This window comes from Danio aesculapii, chromosome 5 (assembly GCF_903798145.1).
Source record: "Danio aesculapii chromosome 5, fDanAes4.1, whole genome shotgun sequence".
Taxonomy (NCBI): domain Eukaryota; kingdom Metazoa; phylum Chordata; class Actinopteri; order Cypriniformes; family Danionidae; genus Danio; species Danio aesculapii.
Genome location: NC_079439.1, coordinates 18,600,637 through 18,622,092, shown reverse-complemented (window position 1 = coordinate 18,622,092; position 21,456 = coordinate 18,600,637). Strand labels below are relative to the sequence as shown.

At 35.0% G+C, this 21,456-nt stretch overlaps 1 protein-coding gene across 3 annotated transcripts in view; it reads right to left on the bottom strand.

Annotated features, from left to right (window-relative positions):
- The window catches only part of chfr (checkpoint with forkhead and ring finger domains, E3 ubiquitin protein ligase), a 37,771-nt gene extending 32,143 nt beyond the window's left edge, over positions 1 to 5,628 (bottom strand). For all 3 annotated transcript variants that reach the window (XM_056457469.1, XM_056457470.1, XM_056457471.1), the window contains exons 1-3: positions 5,505 to 5,628; positions 3,701 to 3,833; positions 1,362 to 1,461 (exon numbers count right to left, since the gene is read on the bottom strand). In XM_056457469.1, coding sequence (XP_056313444.1) covers positions 1,362 to 1,461; positions 3,701 to 3,812 — 212 coding nt within the window. In that variant the 5' untranslated portion in view covers positions 3,813 to 3,833; positions 5,505 to 5,628. The remainder of the gene's footprint in view (positions 1 to 1,361; positions 1,462 to 3,700; positions 3,834 to 5,504) is intronic.
- Positions 5,629 to 21,456: the final 15,828 nt, after the last annotated feature.

The window sequence follows — 21,456 nt, the reverse complement described above, 5'->3', positions numbered from 1 at the left end:
TACCTATTTATCAATTTATCTAGGCTTAAAATAAAATGCCTGATGGGCCCAGTTAGACCTTATTCACCTAAATATTGACTCTTTCTTTCAGAATAATAAATAAAGCCAGACTAAAGTGCTCGGTTAAAGCCTTGTTAAAAATGGCAAAGAGAAACTTGTACAAAACATAGGATAACAAGCTAGGGAGGAAAGCACACGCTAAGCGATGTAAAAATCTAGAGCATATTGACTGTCTAGCAGACACGCTCACTTAATTAGCTGGATGGAAATGTACAGCAGCAGCGTTGAGCTAACATACATTCACATACATGAGATTAACTAGTGTATCTCCATCCACTGATTATTAACCAAATTATAATTAATTATTCACCAAAATGAAGATTAAATGTCATGAGGGAATTGGATACAGTATATGTGTGCTGCAGGGCCAAGCATGTCATTAATTGAATTCACTTATAATGTAATTAGAAGTCACTCAGCATAATTTGCAAAAACTTAATAGAACTAAAAAAAAAAAAAATGAATGGCAACTGCTGCTACTTAAAAGTCTCTAACTTCTTGTTCACGCAGACTTTATTTCAGTATGCTGATGTTCTTTCCAATGAAATGATTGAGTATATTGAGTAGGGGCAGGGCTTTCTTGTCCATAATTTCCTAACAAACTACCGGTAAGAATATTACGAAGGAATGCCACCCTAAAAGCAAAACCACATGGTCAAACTTTGATTGAAGATTACAAAATAAACAACTTTATTTGAGTGGATTACCTTCGATTAATTGTTTACCTAAAGAATAAAAATGTGAGCTAGAAAAATAAAATCTGTGTGAAATCAAAATTTTTGTTGTTTAAGTTTTAACCTGGTAATCTATGCCAACTGACTATATTACTTTAGACAATAATAAACAAAAAAAGGCACTCACCCACTTACCTAATGTTTCTGAACACTAACAATAACTACAGGTAAAATGTATCTCGTTCGACCTGTTAACCTATTCTCTTTTCCCTAAAAAGGACCATATTGGATTTACAGATTTTTGGATAAGTCTGGAGACAAAAGGACTAATATATATATATATATATATAGTCAATTGCATTGTAAAAGCGCTATACAAATAAAGGTGAATTGAATATATATATATATATATATATATATATATATATATATATATATATATATATATATATATATATATATATATATATATATATATATTCATTTCACCTTTATTTGTATAGCGCTTTTACAATGCAATTGACTATATTACTTTAGCTAATCTACTCAATATTCCATTTTCTGAAATCATTGAAATATACAAAATCTATCCAAATAATCTCTCTCTATATATAAAAGCATTCTCACCTCATGTCTTCCAGCCACACCTTTCCTGAGTTTTGATCATGAGTGATTTTGCAATGATTTCCTGAGACCAGTTTATTAGCCGGGAAAGAGAGGTCACAATCTATAAACAAAATACAGTTGTTAGGCTTGGATAAAAAAGACAGGGCAACAATAAATCAAAAGTTTTCTTTCTATAAATTCCTTATCAGCATATTTTAAGTCCCAAAAATAAATTTGATTCAAATAAATCAGTGAAAACGCAAGCTAGAGGTCAAACAGAAGCTGCGAAAATGACAATTTATTATTGTCAATTATTATTTATTGTGATCTTAATTTTAAATCTTATATTAATCAATTTACAATAACATGTTTTTATCATTTGAGAAATATTGCCAGAATTCGTTCTTTCCTATCTTTTGATAATGCAAAGAAATTAATTCATGCTTTTGTTTTCTCTCGGCTTGATTATTGCAATGCTATTTATACTGGTTTACCTAAGGGTTCTATAAGGAAGTTGCAACTGATAGAAAATGCAGCAGCCAGAGTTTTAATGAAATTTTAGAAACTAGAACATATTACACCAGCATTAATAGAATTACACTGGTTACCAGTGCACCAAAGGACAGATTTTAAGATTCTTTCATCAGTTTGTAAGGCACTACACTGTATAAGGCACCTTCTTACATTTCCGACTGCTTATCAAAATATAATCGAAACCTTTTGCCACGCTCTTCTAGCGCTGGACTTTTAGAATTTCACTCTGTAAACCTGATGCGATCTGGCAGCACTTCTTTTAATCACTATGCTCCAAAAATTTGGAATTGTCTCCCAAATGAAGTGAAAGAATCCCCCAGCATTCATGTTTTTAAAAAGCGTGTTAAGTGTATGCATTTTATGTATATTGTGTAGGTGTATGTATGTATGCATGTATGGTGTGTGTGGATGCATATGTTAGGACTATTGTATGTTATTGTGTGCATATATGCGTGTACATATATGCTTTTATCGGAGTATATATTTTTGTTTATTATGCTTTATTTGTCTATACATTTTATGTGGTTTATTTTAATGCTTGTTTGTTGTTTGTGAAGCACTTTGAGTTGCATGCATGTAGGAAAAGTGCTATACAAATACAATTTACTTTTATTTTTATTATTATTATTATTATTATTATTATTATTACTAAATAATATTGACAGGAGCAGAAATTAACCAATTCAGATGTGCGTCCAAAACGTCAGAAAACGTACAACCTTCAACCTTAAAGGGTTCCAGAAACTATTAAATTAAAAGGGTCTATTGTTGCACAAACGTGAGCATAAGTGATTTTTCCACATGCAACATTGTAGATAAACCGTTAATGATGATACTACCGTTTACAAACTACAGCAGCACCACCAGTATTTTGGAGCCATAGTATAGCGATACTACCATAGTACCAGTAAAACGTGTAACCCTATATTACAGTATTGCAAGTTGACAGAAATACCATGGTCATACAATTGATTTTCAAGAATATTAAAACGATAAATAGATACATTTTGCATTTTTGTTAGTAAATTGATGAGCACACAGAGGTCTAAATAACAAATTGAAAATGTAAATAACAAATTGGACATCGATTATTTTACTTAATACACTGCTTGCCTCAGTAATGTGACATTGCTGAAGTAAAGCAGGTTGTGAACACATTTATGTCAGCTTCAATAAAGCATGTTCTTCTTTTCATCAAGCACCTTTCCTCATCCTGACCCGGCCCATTACTTTCTCTCCCAGACAAATTAGACATGCAATCTTAAACGAAGTATAGTGTGGCGTGATGTGATGCAAGGTTAAAAATGACACCATTACAGTAATGAAGCGTATCGGTTCTGATAATAAGCCGTGTCTGATGTTACTGGGAAGCACGCAGAAGCAAACAGACGCATGGATTAATATTAATTAAAGCGGGAAAACAGACAGTCTTCAAAACCAGACAGACACAGACAGAGTCAAAGGGATACAACCTTTCCCTGCACACCATCACAACACACACAAAAAACTACTTAATATTCCAAGAGCATGTCCTCAATAGACGCCTTTGTCATTATCGGGGTGGGGGTTCGTTTGCTGAACTAAAGAGAGTATTGTGAAAGGCATGGGTTCACTGAATACATGCAGACACTGCTTCAGACTGATTATTTTACGGAGGGAAGAGTAATAAGCATTGACATTCAAAAAGCAAAATTTGAAGAAGTAATAAGTACGTCTGGGAAAAAAAAAGTTTTCAGGGGGAATAAAAGTGAATACCCTTCTAAAAAGAAACAATGATTGCACATAAGACAAAGCAATTAACGCAAACAAACTCTTTTTAAGCATACCTTTCTTTCTCCCAACAGTGCATTCACTATTTATAAGCACTATCTCCGAACCTGGAGATGCGTCCACTTTCACCAGTTTCCCCCAGGCTTGATCGCTGCCCTGATTTGTCATATCTCCCCGTCCTTATTTCACCTGCCAAATCACATCACATACAGACAAATGAGGAAAAGATGACAAATACATCATAAATGCAAATGAATGCAAAGAAATGCTGATAATTGTGCAATAAGTGTTGGGGGAAAAAAAGTGTGAATGACTACACTCAGCATTACTGGTAAGGTAAACAGCACACAAGGAGTTTAGGAAGTGTAGTAATTAGGCATGGGACGATAACTGTTTTCAAGGTATACTGCGGTTTGGAAAAGTCAAGGTTTTAAAACTCTCTGCAATACCATTTCTAAGGTATGTGTTAAATTTTTATTTTTATTATTTTTTTGAAAAACAGTATCTCCAGCAGAAAAGATATCCAAAAAATTAATTTTAATTGATAAAGAAATCTGACATGTTTACTGTTCCAATATATTTTAAAATGTTTCTCAAAATAAAATATATTGTGTTCAAAGGGGGAAAAGTTTTTGTTAATATATTTTAGAGCAGTAATCACAATACTATGGACTTGTGATATTTTTATCCAGTGTTATCCAACCACCAGAATCTAATACCGACCCATGCAGTAATATAATATGATTTGATTTGAACCAAGAGTTCAACCAATTAGAAAAGAGCAACTATGTGAAATCACTATCACTATCATACTGCACTAGCACCACCTTTCTTAGGTTACAAAACAACTGAGCTAAAGTTGGCTTTATATTCACACCTTCTGGATTTCTCCTTAATAATATCATTTCAGAAAAGTATTCTTTGGAACTTCTAAATAGTGAAGTCATGTTAACAGCCAGCGACTACCAAAATACAGCATTGTTCAAAGTCGATTTAATAGTGCTAATGTTGTTTTTATGTCATACTTACATGCAATTTCAGATCAAATATTCAAAGTAAACAACATAGGGACCTTGTTACAAGTTGTCAATGAATGAATGTGCAAATATAAAACCAACTTTACCTCAATTACAAAACAACCTATATAGATTCACATAAAAAAAATATGTCTGGCCTTGTAATGACAGAACTGCAATAATCTGAATCAGAAGATTTTTCTACGCGTTTACAAATTTACTAACATTAACACTGAACAGATTGTAAAGTGGGTTCTTAACGAACTCTAACTTATATTAAAATTGAATATTTACTTCCTTAGCTAGTTTTAATTAATAAAGTTGTGTTTATTCCCTTCATTCCATTTCTATTACTGTTACAGTAGTTCTGCTGAAGTGGTGTAACTCTTTAAAAACTTTAGGTTTTACTACTTAAATAGTACATACATAAACATTAAATTAATGTTTGAGATAAACGTGTTACTCACAAGTTAAATATTAACTTCACTGGCTTTAAAAACAAAATTCTAATTTAGCTAAGATACATTATTTTCAGTTGTTCGATCGTAACGCAAAAGTCGGTGTGCTAACAGCTAACTGAAGCTGCCAACAAGTTTTATAGAAACCCAAAGCGACCGGTAAATTAAATTATACTGTTTAAAAAAGTACACGCTTTGATATCGTTAGACTATTTTCAAGCGGAGTTTTGTTTTTAGGAAGCTAAACGACAACAACGTGACGAAACGCACTGTTTACACGAAGGACTGCTAACTAACTATTCGCTAGCGCACAGTCACATCTGACACAGTTTAAAAATAACAGTATTGATCTGTGAAATCAATATATAGGCGTTGAGAGTACTAACCTAACCAGCATCCGTGAACGTCGGGAGCATTAGAGCATGCTGACTTAGATCCTCCGTGTGGTTTCGTTTTTATTTTCTTGAGCACTTCCTGGCCAGCAGTGGCATTTTCAGGCATCAGCTGATAGAGGAGGAGGAGGAGGAAAAGAGAGCGAGAGAGTGTGTGTGTGTGTGTGTGTGTGTGTGAGAGAGAGAGAGAGAGAGAGAGAGAGAGAGAGAGAGAGAGAGAGAGAGAGAGAGAGAGAGAGAGAGGCTATGGGAATGAAGTTGGCAGGGGGTCTCCATGCTTCTGTCTGACCATGTGAAAAGCCCTGAACAAAAACCTGTCTGGAAGGATGTCTAGACGGGAGTTGGTTGCATATATTGATACAACAATTTTGAAGACACATAGAATGAGTGATTTTCAGGTGGTTTGAAAGATAATGGTTTTTATTTTAAAGCAAGTTTTTTCATATTTCTTAATTAATTTTTTTATTAAAAATGCTAATATCATAATATTTATAAAACGGTTTGCATTTAAACAGTTTTAAATGCCAATATGTAAATAAATACTTCAGAGTAAAATAGTATGGTAAGCACCTTGATAGAATTGTAGGAAATATTTTTGGTACATCAAAAAGTATAGTTATGATCACCATCTGGCAAGCTAATCCAGCAAAGCTTAGTGCTTAAAATATCACTAAAATGCAGTATTTAAACCTCATAATTGAATAGAAAAGTAGATAAATAACTGCAAAAATGTCCACTTTTAGAGAAAAAGAACCACCCTTTCAATAGGCTGTCTATGGGCCTGTGTTAAGCTGAAGGATGATGAAACATTATTTCACTCATATTGACATTTTATTTTGAGAGAAGATATTTAAAAGTAGAAACTTTTATGTGTATTTAATATATTTATACTGTAAAAAGAGACATTTTTCTGTGGAGATTTTTTTTGTAGTGTCCCATTAACCCTGATCACTGGAGATAATATATTGCTCATTTATATTTTATAAAAATAAGTTCATAGTGGGAAAAAAATTTAGGCCTAGGACCTTTTTTTCAGATAAAAAAAAACGTTAATGAAATGAGAATCTAAAAGAAAGTATTAGAAAAATGGAAGTAATAAATGAATGTAATTAGCATTAGATACAGAACTATCAATTTCTGCAAAATTTCAATTTCTTTATTGTGTTTTTCCAGTTTAACATTGTATAATTTGACTGACCTGTACAAGACAAATTGTTTTGGCAATAAATAATTCATCTTTCTTCCTGGATTTTCTTTATTTACTGCATTTGGTTAATGAACCTTTTCATAGACAGTTCTACAAAGAACCATTAAAATGGGGGAACCATTTTAGAACCATAAAATGGTTCTTTGTACTACCAAAAAGGTTCTTTAAACCAAAAAAATAAAGATTCTTCGAGGAATAGTTCTTTGAAGAACCAAAAAAGGTTATTCTATGGCATTGCTGTGAAACCCCGTTTGGTTCTTTGTGGCACCTTTTTTTCTAAGAGTACTTGCTGTAAATACAAAAAGATTTTTGGGTGCATCAGAAACCACCCAAATGTCTGAATGACAATTGCCATAACAAACACCCAGCAGGCCAGCGAACCCCCCTAAACAAACACTCAAAGTGCACTTGAACTGAATAAAAGATGGTAGACTCTCTCAGTTTTCTTTCAGTTCAGAGTTTGAGAAATAATGTCTAAATAAAAGATGACCTCAATGCATTTACCTAATAATATGAATTCAGTAATTGTGAGAGTGAAGCATGAGTACAACACTAACAAATGTATTCATATCTCCTCAAAGACAAGGTCCTAGAAAAATTTGAAAAAGAGGGGGACACACTCATTCAGTCAGGGTCTTTGAAGAGTGAAAGAGCGAGAGAGAAAAAGAGATTGCTGATAACATGCTCTGTGGCTGTGAGAAACTGTCACAGTGTGTGCAAGGTGCAAGACTGTGGTCATTTGCTTTGGCAGCAGCTCTTTGGCCAGCTTTCACTTAGCTTCTCATAGCCTCTCTTAGATTGAATAGAGTGTCTCGGAGGGCTTGAAAGGTGTCTGTGCAGTCTGGCTCTGATAAGCAGTCAGGCAGTTTTATGTCAGAGCCTGTCGGTTCACATTCAATCTGTGCCAACTCTTCAAGCCCTGCAGTTTATTACACTGTCTGGATAGGGAAAGTTCAACCTGACAGGTTCACTCATCTCAAGCAGATTTAGCTGGATAAATAATTTATTATCTGATTAACTGTTAATAAAGCTGACTATGATTGCTGTTTTGCTCGCTTTGGTCTTTCATTACTGTCAGTTATTAATACAAATTATTATGATATATGGTCTGATATCAATAGAATTTGCGGGCATTTGCCACTACTGTTATTTTATGTTTCATTTATACCTTTGTCTAAACTTTTTAAATGCTCATGAATGTTTTTAAACTTTCTGAAATCATATTAGGAACGTTTGAACGTCTGTATTTTTAAAATGCCTTTTTCACATAGTTGGTTTAATGAATTTAAAATGTCTTAGCAATTAAAAAAGTTCATTTGAAGCAAATATGAAAATATGCATTGTTAATTTTATGTAGTCTTTTTTAATCTAATGAAATATACCACAGTATATGTACAGTTAAAGTCAGAATTATTACCTCCCCTGTTTATTTTTTTCCCCAATTTCTGCTTGACGGAGAGGAGAACACATTTCTAAACATAATAGTTTTACTAACTCATTTCTAATAACAGATTTGTTTTATCTTTGCCATGATGACAGTAAATAATATTTGACTAGATGTTTTTAAGACACTTATATTTTTATGACATTAAAGTGACATTTAAAGGCTTAACTAGGTTAACTAGGCAGGTTAGGGTAATTAGGCAAGTTATTCCATAAAGATGGTTTGTCCTGAAGAGTATTGGAAAAAATTAAAATGTTTAATTTTGACTTTAAAAATGTTTTTTGAAAATTAAAAACTGCTTTATTCTAGCCAAAGAAAAAAACAAACAAATAAGACTTTCTTAAAAATATTATCAGACATACTGTAAAAATTCCTTGCTCTGTTCAAAATCATTTGGAAAATATTTAAAAAGACAATTTAAGTAAAAGGTGGGCTAATAAATCTGACTTCAATTGTTTATGACATCATAATATTACTTACACTATTCAAGTTATGAAAAATTAGTGTGGCTGAAATGTCATTAATAATTTAAATAATAATTTTGTTTGCAAATAAACCTGACATGATGTAGAAAACAAATCTCCACACAAATAACATTTAAAATACATTAAGTGCATGTTTATAGCAAAAAAGGTGGCTTAGTAAAATAAACTCTGGATTTATTGTCACCATATTTAAATGATTTTCTCATTGGATTATTTTTTATCAACTTAAAAGATTTACAATAGATGAATACATTAATAGCAACCTGTACATATATTCATTTGTTGTAAATCTTTAATCATAGTTAATACAACCTGTATATAATGTTCATAACAACATACTGCACAGTCTAAATAAACTGGTTATTTTATTTATTTCACAAATTAATTTGTCAAAAATGTTAAATATTAAGTTTATTTAAAATATAAGTTATATGCTATGTACAAACATGTATGAAAAAAATCACATCATACATTGATTTGACCACAGCAGTAATTTTATTAGGTTTTGACTCAAAAATCTTTGTCTCTCTGTGTTATAGCTAATAATTATTTTCTAATCTTTACTATATAATTATGTTATAAATCAAAAATTATAGAACAATTTTAATCAAACAGTTTCTTTGCACTCAAAGGGTTCTAAATAAAACTATTTTTTCGGGTAAAAGGTTCTACTGACCAAGCATATAGAACCCCAGGGTTCTATATACTGTAGAACCTCAAAGAACCCCCCCCCCCCCCCCTTTTTTTTTTTTTACAGTGTACAGTCATCCATCTATAAATATCATCATGGTTTTTCTATATTTGCACCTGCACTTGCTTCTATTGCACTCCTGGTTAAACCTAAACTGCATTTCACTGCCTTGTACTTGTGTAATGACAATAAAGTCTAACCTAATCTAATCTAAAACTTTTCAATTGAAGATCATTTTAATACCTAAAAACTTTTTCCAGAGTAAAGAATCTGTTGTGAAATGTAAATGTTTTTTACTTGATGTGGAATGGCGCCAATAACGAACCCTTATTTTGTACACATTTATAAATGTCTTTGATGTTGAAATACTGCACAGTACAGTGTTACAGTTTTGCACATTATTCATTCCATAATAGATTTTGCACAACAGTTGTTAACGTTTACCCATTTATGTACATAGAAACTTTCTCAACTATTATTATTATATATTTCCTAGTTTATACTTACAGTGCTCAGCATTTATGAGTACACCCCATTTTTTTAATCTATTTGGGTAATATATATATATATATATATATATATATATATATATATATATATATATATATATATATATATATATATATATATATATATATATATATATTTAAGTTAAGTTCATTTAAACAAAACTGATTTATTAAAGAGATCTATTTATAAAAAAAATTATTTTAGTCACAAAACATCTTAAGAAATGGAAAGATAATACATTTAAATTTATGCAATATATTGCAAAAAAAAAAAAAAGAATTCAAGATATATATTTTTTGTTTCTTTTGACTTTTAGCTATTTTTGAAAATTGTATTTAATATTTTTCCCTAACATATAAATTTGGGCTACTAATTTTTAAACCATTATTGTCAGTTATTTTGTTAGATTAGCTCCAGATTTGGCTTCAGTACTGACTAAACTAAAGCATATGCACAAATATGATATTGTAAAGCATTCTATAGAAAATATTAATTTAAATGAGAGATTTGTGGGGGTGTACTCATATATGCTGAGCACTGTATGTTTAATTTCTCGCATGCCTAATTTGTTAATAAGTATTTTATATGTATTTTGTAATATAAATTAAACCTTATTGTTATTCAGTGTGGACATCAAATACATTTAATTGTACGGTACACATGACAATAAACACACTTGAATATTTGTTGTTCTGTGAGCATTGGGTGCATCTGTAGTCTGCAAATCCTCCAGCAGGGGTAGCTGTTGGTCTATCGGAAAATAATTATCCCAGCGCCCTGTCCTTCAGGGTACAGTTCCTGAACATTTTTCTGTACATTTACTCATATTTACTTATTTCCCAGTCATTTTTAACAATAAAACATTCCATGTCATTTGTCAAAAAACCGATTACCACATTATTCATAAACTCATGTGTTCCCGCTATTAAACATGATTTGTATTCGCTGATAGCGCGTGCGAAGAATGCAGGCAAGAGGCACAAATGTCAGGTCAAAATTACATTCTCACATGTTTGTTGTATATGGGTATTTTGCAGTAGCAGAGTTTTATATTATATTACGGGAGATATTTCCCTCCCGCCTGCTTCTCCACAGGTCGTTTCTATGGAAAACAGTTTTTGCATAATCTCATTGGCATTTGTTTGTAAATTGGTACGCCCGGTGGGCTATGCGCATGCGTGGCGGGATCGGCCTCATAGAATCTCATCTTGTTCAGTTCATCTTCACTCTCAGCAGAAGTCACTGCATTGGTGAAAGGACCTGCTGAAAAGACAAGGTTAGACCAGAATGAGTTCCCAGCATGGTTTATGCTTGTTAGCGAAGATTTGGTACTGCTTGCCTTATATAAAAGCTAGCTCTTTTTCGAACTAATCATCCTGCAGCAAAAGCAGGCTTTCCTTCCTTTAGGTTGTTACTCAGTCAGTTTTACTCGGTTTTACTTTAAAGGACAATAAAATCATTTTAATTCGTAAATACATTGTTTTTCAAACTTAATATAGGCCTACCAAACTATGTTTCAAAATCTGAGTAAAAAAAACCATAGGCTATTACAATCTTACACTTAAAATGTGGATGGAGCCATTTTAACCCTTAGACTGCCCGTCTACCAAATGGTTGACCATGTTTTCGCTGTTTTAAATAATGACTGTTTTAAATAATGGTTTACACATACAGCATTGTTGGTTTACAAAAAATCTAACATAATCCTGTTGCACTACTACACTTGATAAAGGTTTTATTGAAAAAAAGAACAAAAACAAGTATGTTAAATGAGAATCTGAAATATTTTTATGGCATATTTCAAAATAATAAAGGGGATTTAGTAAAAAATGTTTTATTTGCAATATTTAAAAAAAAAAAAAATTGGTCTTACATTTCATATTTTCAACTTTTTTCATAGTATATGCAGTGTTTCCTTTAGGAATTTTTCCAGCTGTGGCGGCAGGCCTTTTACACAGATCTACTAACTACTTATGGCATTATTTCAATGACAATAGGTGTGAGTGCAGTATTACAAGTGGAGATTGCATTTATGTAATACGAGCATGCAAATCTCTTTGCTTGCATGCCAATTTCCTCTGTTCGTGCACAAAGCTTCTTGCACACCCTCAAATATATGTTGCTCAAGCACAGATTTTCTTGTGCGCTCTTAAATAAATGCTGCTGAAGAGCGATTTATTGCATTCATGTAACAAGTATGTCTCCAACATTTATTAGATTTGCTAGGAATATTTATGAATGTCTCTAATAGACTAACAGAATGGCTGTGATAAACTCCAGCAAGATAAAGTCACTGTATGCAGAGCCATGCTTTATCTATAAAGTGTAATTATGGAAACTGTGTTCATCTTAACTGAAAGCATCTTCTTTGCTAGCCTCACGCATCACGCACCTGTCAGTCAGTCAGTCAGTCAGTCAGCATGTCAGCTTAAACAAATAATGCACAGCACAACTACGATTACAGAAAAGTTTGCGCTGTTATAATTCACTTACCTTTTAATACATTTTGATGCGATTATAAACCGCAATTAAAAAAACGGCTGAATATTTTGAATGAGAAGCTGTAATGTAGCCGTGGCAGGATGAATTTTGGTGTGGCGCCCCACCATGGAAGAATGAATGTAGCGGAAACCATGATTTGTATTAATTCTGGTACTTTTACCATAAACCGACATATCTACCATTTGGTAGAGGTTGATAATTTTGAAATTATGGGATGTGTTGAGAAAAAAAGTGCATTGAGTGTGTTAACTAGCGACATAAAGAGTTAAGAAATGCAATCCAAAGTTTTTTTCTTGGTGGGGTAGTTAAAGAATAAAAAAAGAATCAGATGAATTGTTTTCTAGGCATAGACCATTTTGTGGGAAGTAAACGAAAACAATGGTCCCAGCGTATTTGCTGTTTTACATTTTAAATTTTATAGCTTCCGTATATCCCATATAGGATATGTGAATGGGATCCATAGGCTGCAGGACATTGCCATTACGCTGGATAGTAGCACTTAATTCATTCAGCACACACATTCATACTGTATAGAAATTATTTTAGGTCCCTGAGTAGGATTTAAACCAAATGCATTGTACTATCTTCCATTAAAGTATGAAATGTCGTTAGTTTTGACTTGCCAAAGAGCCAGTAAAAGGCTAACAAATCCCTCATGCTTCTCCAACAGTCTCACCACGCCACTGCAAATCAAAGACATGGAGAACCGAGACCAGCTTCATTTAGAAACGAGTCACCATTCAAAGCCCGCTTGCCCTTCTTTCAAAAGCCTTATTAGACTTGGTGAAGGGAGATTACAAGCAAATAAAATTACTTTAATTGTAATATTGGATTTCATAATAGCCTCAGATATGTAATTATGCCCCTCTTAAACTTTTCATTAAAAAACCATTTGGCAACAACAAAGGACATTATGCCAGGGCGTGCGGCATTTGTGATGGCGCACAGCTTGTAGGTATTAGACATACTTCTCTGGGAAAGAAAATAATGAGCTACCCAAATAAAGCACAGAAGGACGAGAAACTGATACCAGGTGAAAGAGCAGCGTTAATTAATGGGAGATTCGGCGCACAAGCAGAAGAACACAACGGGAGCAGGGCACAGAGCGCATGGCATTTTTATGCATGATGGACATTTTATCTCTAACAAACAGCCTCGCAGAGAGGAGATTTATGCCTGCATGTGTCAAATTGTAGTCCGTGTTTGATTATTATGGCCATTTCCTTTGAAAAATTTAGAGATGTATCAAAATTCTGGACGCAGAAGATAATGGAGGTATGATTTGTATTTATGCATGCAGTGTCTTTACTTCATTAGTCTTGCTTTGAGGATTCACTAGCAAAACTAAAAAAATTGGTCAACCAAGAATGTATTGTAAATTAAACTAATTAGATTACATACATTACATACTAAAAAATAAATTATTATATATAACAGTTCTGTCTGGTTGTTGAATCTGATTGGCTTATAGCTGTGCAATATTCTGCAAATAACAGCCCTCGTCTAGCCTCTTCACTCTTCACCCATGTGTATTACTCTGCAGTGATAAACAGAGGACACAACAGTTTGACAAATATTGCTGCTGTTGGACAACATAATGTACTTTTGAGTCTTTTTTTAGTCGAGAATGTAGTTGTTTAGATTGCAACTATGCAGTTTATTTATAAGGAAAGTGCCTATTTTAAAATATTTATAATTTCGGAGCCTCGGATTTAGTGCATCGAACACCATCAGACCAAAAGAAAGTGATAATTGATGTTCTGCCACAAGATGGCGACAGACAGACACATTAACAAGTTCCATGTATACATTAAAGAGCCCATATTATGGGTTTTTGAAAATGCCCTTCCATGTAGTGTGTAACACAGCTCTAAGTGAAGTGAAATATCCAGCTAAGGCTTAAATCTGTAAGTGTACAGTGTTTAAAACTATTGATTCATCTATAAAAGAGTCGACTCATAGTGCTTCAAACGAGTCGCCTTGATAACGAGTCATTAGGTGTTTCGCGATGACGCAGCCACGAAACACAAGCCTCGCCAGTAGTTACGCGCGCAAACCAGGGAGATTTGAAACCTGCGGCCCGCCCACTAACACAGAAAAAACACTAGACACACACACACAGACGCCGCCGGTCGAATGAAGTCACGCTGTGCTCAGATGGATAATATTGACAGTTTCTACCCAAAGATGAGTTGTTAACCTGGTACAGTACACGCGGTTACTCTTTATATTCTCTTATCACATGTAAGCCACGTTAAAAACGCGACGCGTGCCGCTTTGTTTACGGATTTAACGTTAAAGGCTTTTGTGAGCTCGCGTTCCACTGCCGTTTGTCGTTGCTATGGCGATCGATCGTAAGCTAGGAGACAGGAGACTCGTGTCCCCTTTCCCTAGTTCTTCTGAGGAGCGTTGTGTGTGTGGTGTGGTGTGTGTGTGTGTGTGTGAGAGAGAGAGAGAGAGAGAGAGAGACTCGCGTCGCTTTCCCTAGTTCTTCTGAGGAGCGTTGTGTGTGTGTGTGAGGAGAGAGAGAGAGAGACTCGCGTCGCTTTCCCTAGTTTTTCTGAGGAGCGTTGTGTGTGTGTGGGTGTGTGGAGAGAGAGAGAGAGAGAGAGGAGAGAGAGAGAGAGAGAGAGACTCGCGTCGCTTTCCCTAGTTCTTCTGAGAAGCGTTGTGTGTGTGTGTGAGAGAGAGAGAGGGAGAGGGAGAGAGAGAGACTCGCGTCAATCTCCCCAGTTCTTCTGAGGAGGGTTGTGTGTGTGTGTGAAAAAAGCCTTACACTATGAAGCGCGTGTGCACTGTGACTACTTTATATAGTTGATTACCAGCTGGGCATTTCACTCTGTCTCGTGCTGAAGCCTGTCACTGTCGACCAATCGCAGCAGGCTGTCATCGGTCCAATCAGCGCAGATTAGCTTCACGCTGAGGAGGGGGTTGGGAACAAATGAATCGCTGAACGATTCATATGGGAGTCGTTGGGATAATTAGGTAAAAATAAATGCAGATTATAAGACCATCAAAGTGTTTTATGACCTTGCATGCATATAGACTGTTGTTGGAGACCCTTACAACCTAAATATGACCCTATTTCATGTATAATATGGGCTTTTTAACAAAATATTACCACACAACATACAATACATCATTTTGTAGGTGCACAGACCCCCCCCCCCCCCGATTCATTTAATGACCTAATGGCCACCATTATAAAATGATTTCTAGTTCAATTTGTCCAGCAAAAAGGAACTCTAAAACGACATCTTGATGGCAGCAGTTGAAAAACCAGATTACAATGCGTGATCCGGGGTGCACAGGATACCCGAGCTCTCTTTAAAACATAATTATGGTAAATTACCATTGGATTAGTTTGGTTAAAACCGATGATGTTGCCTGCTACCATCACCAGGCTACTCAACCTGTTTTTTTTTTTGACAGATTCGGATTACCATACCAAGCTAACAATGCAGAAAGATAAAACAGTGACAGAGACAGCATAATAAGTCCTTAGGGGAGAAAAACAGCATTTTCTCAGCATAAGTTTCAAACTACAGCTGAACAATTCATTTAAATCAGGTAAGTGACATTCTAAGTCGATCTCTCTCTTTTGTACTTTGTAGTGCTGTTTTTATACCAAAGAAACTGGTAGTGTTTGCTTTGCTTTGGCTTTTTCGGGGTTAAATATTGTAAAATCCCGATTGCAACAGAGAAATACTGGGAAATCTCTACAGACTGATGGCATTTCATGCCGTTCAGTCTTATAATCTTAAAATGCGAGCAAAATGACCTGTTTTATCATAACTTTAGATATTACGCTAGAGAATCATTCAAATATGAGCTCTAACGTGACGTGTGAATTAGTAACGGCTTCTGCTGTTCTGACGTCAGCTGCAGATGTGAACTAATGGTGGAAGAAAGTAGTTCCTCTTTCTACTTTAGGATTTTTGAGACTTGATTTTCTTTTTATACACACGATTATGCCGTTGAACTGTTGTATAAACGCAATATCACACTTGTAGCAGTGCGATATGGCAGTACCCGGAGGAAACTCACGCGAACGCAGGGAGAACATGCAAACTCCACACAGAAACGCCAACTGACCCAGCCGAGGTTCGAACCAGCGACCTTCTTGCTGTGAGGTGACAGCGCTACCTACAGCGCCACTGCCTCACCCAGACTAAACATACTTCAAAAAAAAAAAAAAGAGAGACACATTTAAATGGGACTCCACATTTCAGTAGATAATTTGACTTGTTTTCCAAAAATTTAGAATTAATTTTAATTTTTTATTATCCTGATTTGGTGATCAATTAGCAAAAAATTGGTTAACCAAAAATGCGCTACTGGTTAATAAAAACAAAATGAACACAATAAAAAATAAATTAATCAAAAGCACAGCAACAACATTGTACCTTAAGTGGAAAAATTAAATAGATAAGGCATACATTTTATCAAATACATTTTTATACCCCATTGGCAAGTTTGTTTTTCTTTTACCATACTTTTAGGATTAACTTCTTAAAAATATTAGATATTGTAGAATGTACACTACCTGACAAAAGTCTTGTTGTCGATCCATTGTAAGAGCAACAAATAATAACTAGTTGATCATTTGGAAAAGTCGATTTTTCAGATTAATCATTTGTTGAACTGCATCTCAATCCTCACAAATATTGCAGAAGCCCTTTTGCAACTCACATGGACCCAAGATTCTCATAGAAATCAGTCAAGTTTGGTGAAGGAAAAATCATGGTTTGGGGTTCAGTATGGGGGTGTGGGAGAGATCTGCAGAGTGGATGGAAACATTAACAGCCTGAGGTATCAAGACATTTGAGCTGCCCATTACATTACAAACCACAGGAGAGGGCAAATTCAGCAGGATAGCACTTGTTCTCATACTTCAGCCTCCACATCAAAGTTCCTAAAAGCAAAGAAGGTCAAGGTGCTCCATGATTGGCTAGCCCAATCACCAGAAATGAACATTATTGAGTATGTCTGGGGTAAGATGAAGGAGGAGGCATTGAAGATGAATCCAAAGAATCTTGATGAATTTTGGGAGGCCTGCAAGAACGGTTTCTTTGCCATTCCAGATGACTTTTTTTTATTAAGTTATTGGAGTCATTGCAGAGAAAAATTAAAAATAAAGGTGTGATCATATTTTATTAAAATAACTGTGATCTAGAGGCCTTTGCCTTTCATAGAAGCCACTTCTGACACCAAATGATCAACTAGAAGTCAAGTTATTATTTGTTGTTCCTAAAACGTGGATAGGCGACAAGTCATTTGTCAGGTAGTGAATGTATGTGTGTGTGTTTGTTTGCATTGTTGAAAGTATATATTTCCATAGGTACAAATTTCCATAAAATCGCTTCTATGGAAACCAACTTTTTTGCATAAACCCATCGCTATTTGTTTATAAGTTGGCCAACTTCGCCTTTGACCTTTCCACGGTGGCTACAATGAGCCTCGGGAAAAGAAAGGGAGTGTCAGCAGCACATGCCTTGTGACTAAAACCAAGCAGAAAGATAAGAAGCATTCTTGGGCGACACAGTAACCCGTCCTGGAGAGGCTGGCCTTGATAGCAGCACTTGTTGTTTTGATGTGTTAAATAGCCGGTTGTCAACAGAAGCCGAGCGCTGATGGTTGAGCCACTCTGTAATGGCGGGTTCAGGCTGATAGTCGGATGTCTACAGCCAGGAGTGGTTAGCCAGCGAATCTAAACGGGGCTGTTTTGGCTTATTTTAACATGCATATGCACACTCTGAGAACAACCTTTGATGGTCTGGTGCCAGAGAGAGATATGCCTTCTTTTCGTGTGAAATGTGGTTCTATGGAAATTCAAATATTTGAAATTATAAACATGCTCCGGTCAATGCACTTTGCTGACTAGCCAGGCGTTTGCACTGTACAAAGGCTTATGTCGGTTGTAGCCCTGCAACCACTACAGAACCTGCCCTTAAGCTATATGACATTAGCGAACAGGGAGAGATAAGATATGGGGATTGTTATGTGTTCGTGTGGTGATAACAGATAAGTGAGGGATTTTTTTTTTTTTTCAAAGCAGGCTGCCAGACAGTACAGGCAAGAGCAGAGCTGGTCTAATGTCTTTTCGACAGGGGAGGAATGCGAAGCTTTTGAGCTAGAGCCAGGCATCTGCAATCATTTAGCCAAGGGTGTGCATACAGCGCCCTCCCATCTCCCCCCTCCGGCAATCATACAGCTCTGAATACTGTACAAAGCCAGCTTAAAAAACACAGGGTCAAGTGCAGGGCAGTTGTCAGATGTTTGTTGTTAGTCATATGTCAGAAGTGAAAGCCCACAGATTAAGAGATTTTTTTTTTTGCGGACATCTAAAAGCATGCATTTGCATCTCGGGCCATGACCACATGCACCCTACATATAACCAAATAAGTGTCAGAAGAGTAGTAAAACAATGTGGAGAATATGTGGTTCCTGGCATTGGAATAAAATACACGGCTACAGTGCAAGGCTAGGACAACTAACATTATAAATGTAATACTTTGTTTCAGCCTAAATTTGAGTAAAATATGGGCCACATTTTTTGACCCAACATTTAACTTTGATAATTTTAACCCAAAATCAGTGGCCACTTGTAATTTTAGGGGACACACTTGAACATACATCACAAACTACCTAAACAATTATTCAAAATCTTCATAAACAAAATTATTAAATAACTTAAACTCAAAATAATCTTCCTTGTTAATTTATCTGACATAACTTTGCATTGTAGTAGGATAACACATTTATAACATTCAAGTACATCAAGGCACATTTTTCACCTGTAAACTTTAACAGATACAGTTGAAGTAAATTTTTTTTGCCCTCCCATTAATTTAAAATAATGTTTCAAGTGATCTTTAACAAACCAAAGACATTTTCACAGTATTTCCTATAAAACAAAAATAATTCTTCTGGAGTTATAATACATCTTATTTCTTATAGATTAATTCTTGATATATATGATAATAATAAAAAACCTATTCTAAGGTAAGTATTATTATCCTCCTTAATAAATATTTACTGTATATTTTCTGATTGTCTACACAACAAACCAGGATATTTTCTCTTTTTCTGACCATTCTCTGTAAACCCTAGAAATGGTTGTACTTGAAAATCCCAGTAGATCAGCAGTTTCTGAAATACTCAGACAAGACTGGCACCAACAACCATGCCATGTTCAAAGTCACTTAAATCACCTTTCCCCCCATTTTGCAGCAGATTGTCTTGACCATGTCTACATGCCCAAATGCATTGAGTTGCTGCCATGTGATTGGCTGATTAGAAATTTACGTTGACAAGCAGTTAGACAGGTGTACTTAATAAAGTGGCCGGTGAGTGTACATACAAAACAATACTAATATCTGTGACTCGGGCTCCTGACAATACATTGAGGTTTCATGAAGCCAAACAACCAGTCTGCATGAAACCAAACATTATTAAAGTAATACTTCACCCAGAAATGAAAATGTACTCTCTGTTTACTCACCTTCAAGTGGTTCAAAGCCTGTATGAATTTCTTTTTTCTGTAGAACACAAAAGAATATATTTTTAAGCTAAAAGCCTGTAAACATTGACTTCCATAGTAGAAAAAACAATTACCTTTAATCCACAGCCTTTACAAAGGATTCCAACATGTTAATGATGATCTAGAGCTTGAGATTTCTTTCTTTGGATCATAGCATTATTATAATTCACTGAATGTGACTATGCAGACCTAGAATGACCCCTCGCCATGCGAAGGATGTCTAATATGCCATGGCCAAGCAGACATCCATATATTTGTTCGAATCAAACAGGTCAGTGTTTATGGATTTCACACACTGCTTGAAGGAATAAATCAAAGTTTCACTGTTTGATGTGAGAAGTCACGCTTCTCAATGGAGAGGCCAAACAATCTTCAACCATTTATAGGAACCATTGGATCAGCTTTTTAAAAAATACTTGTTTCACCATCTTCTGGTTTTAAACCTTTATGAGATTCCTTCTTTTGTTCAACACAAAAGAAGACATTTTGAAAAATCTTGTTGCTGGAACCCATTGACCACCATAGTAGGAAAAAATGACTAGGGACTGCAATTGTTACCTGTTTTAAACATTCTTCAAAATATCTTTTGTGTTCAACAGAAGAAGACACTCAAATAGGTTTTGTACAATTGAAAGGTGAATAAATGCTGACAGAATTTTCAGTTTTGTGTGAAGTATCCCTTTATTTTTTTATCACCCTTTTTCAGATTACACGATTTTTGTTGATGTACGTGTTGTGGGGAATCATAAACAATAAATGAGCATCGGGAATGTTTCAATCTTTCTTTATTGTGTAGTGTGCCACACCGATGCCATGTCTTTGATGCTTCACTTTGTCATCGCAAAAAGTAAAATTTTTTTTTCCCCATTGCCCACAACCAGTTCCGTCATATGGGTAACACTGACCAATAGGAGCACATAACGTCTTCGGAACTTTTAAAATGGCAAATTGAAAGACAGAGGACTGTGCTGCTTCCATGAATTGGAAAAAAGCTTTGTGCAGTTATGGCAACAGCATCATCACGGAACTACCATGACAGAAAAAAGATAAATGTTGGTCAACACAACAGATGAAGCACTTCTGCAACCTGGTGAAAGAGTACTGGAATGTAAACAATTACAGAGACAGTGCATCCGGAAAGTATTCACAGAGCTTCACTTTTTCTATGTTACAGCCTTATTCCAAAATGGATTAAATTCATTTATTTTCTCAAAATTCTACACACAATACGCCATAAGGACAATGTGAAAAAATAGTTTCTGAAATTGTTGCAAATTTATAAAAAAGCTGGCCATCTAAGATGTGTGATCGGGGGAAAGAGCCTTAGTAAGGGAGGTTATCAATTACCCGATGGTCACTCTGTCTGAGCTCCAACGTACTTCTGTCGAGAGAGGAGAACCTTAAAGAAGGACAACCATCTGTGCAGCAATCCACCAATCAAGCCTGTATGATAGAGTGGCCAGACGAAAGCCACTCCTTGCCTGGAATTTGCCAAAAGGCATCTGAAGGACTCTCGGACCATAAGAAACAAAATTCTCTTGTCTGATAAGAGTAAAATTGAACT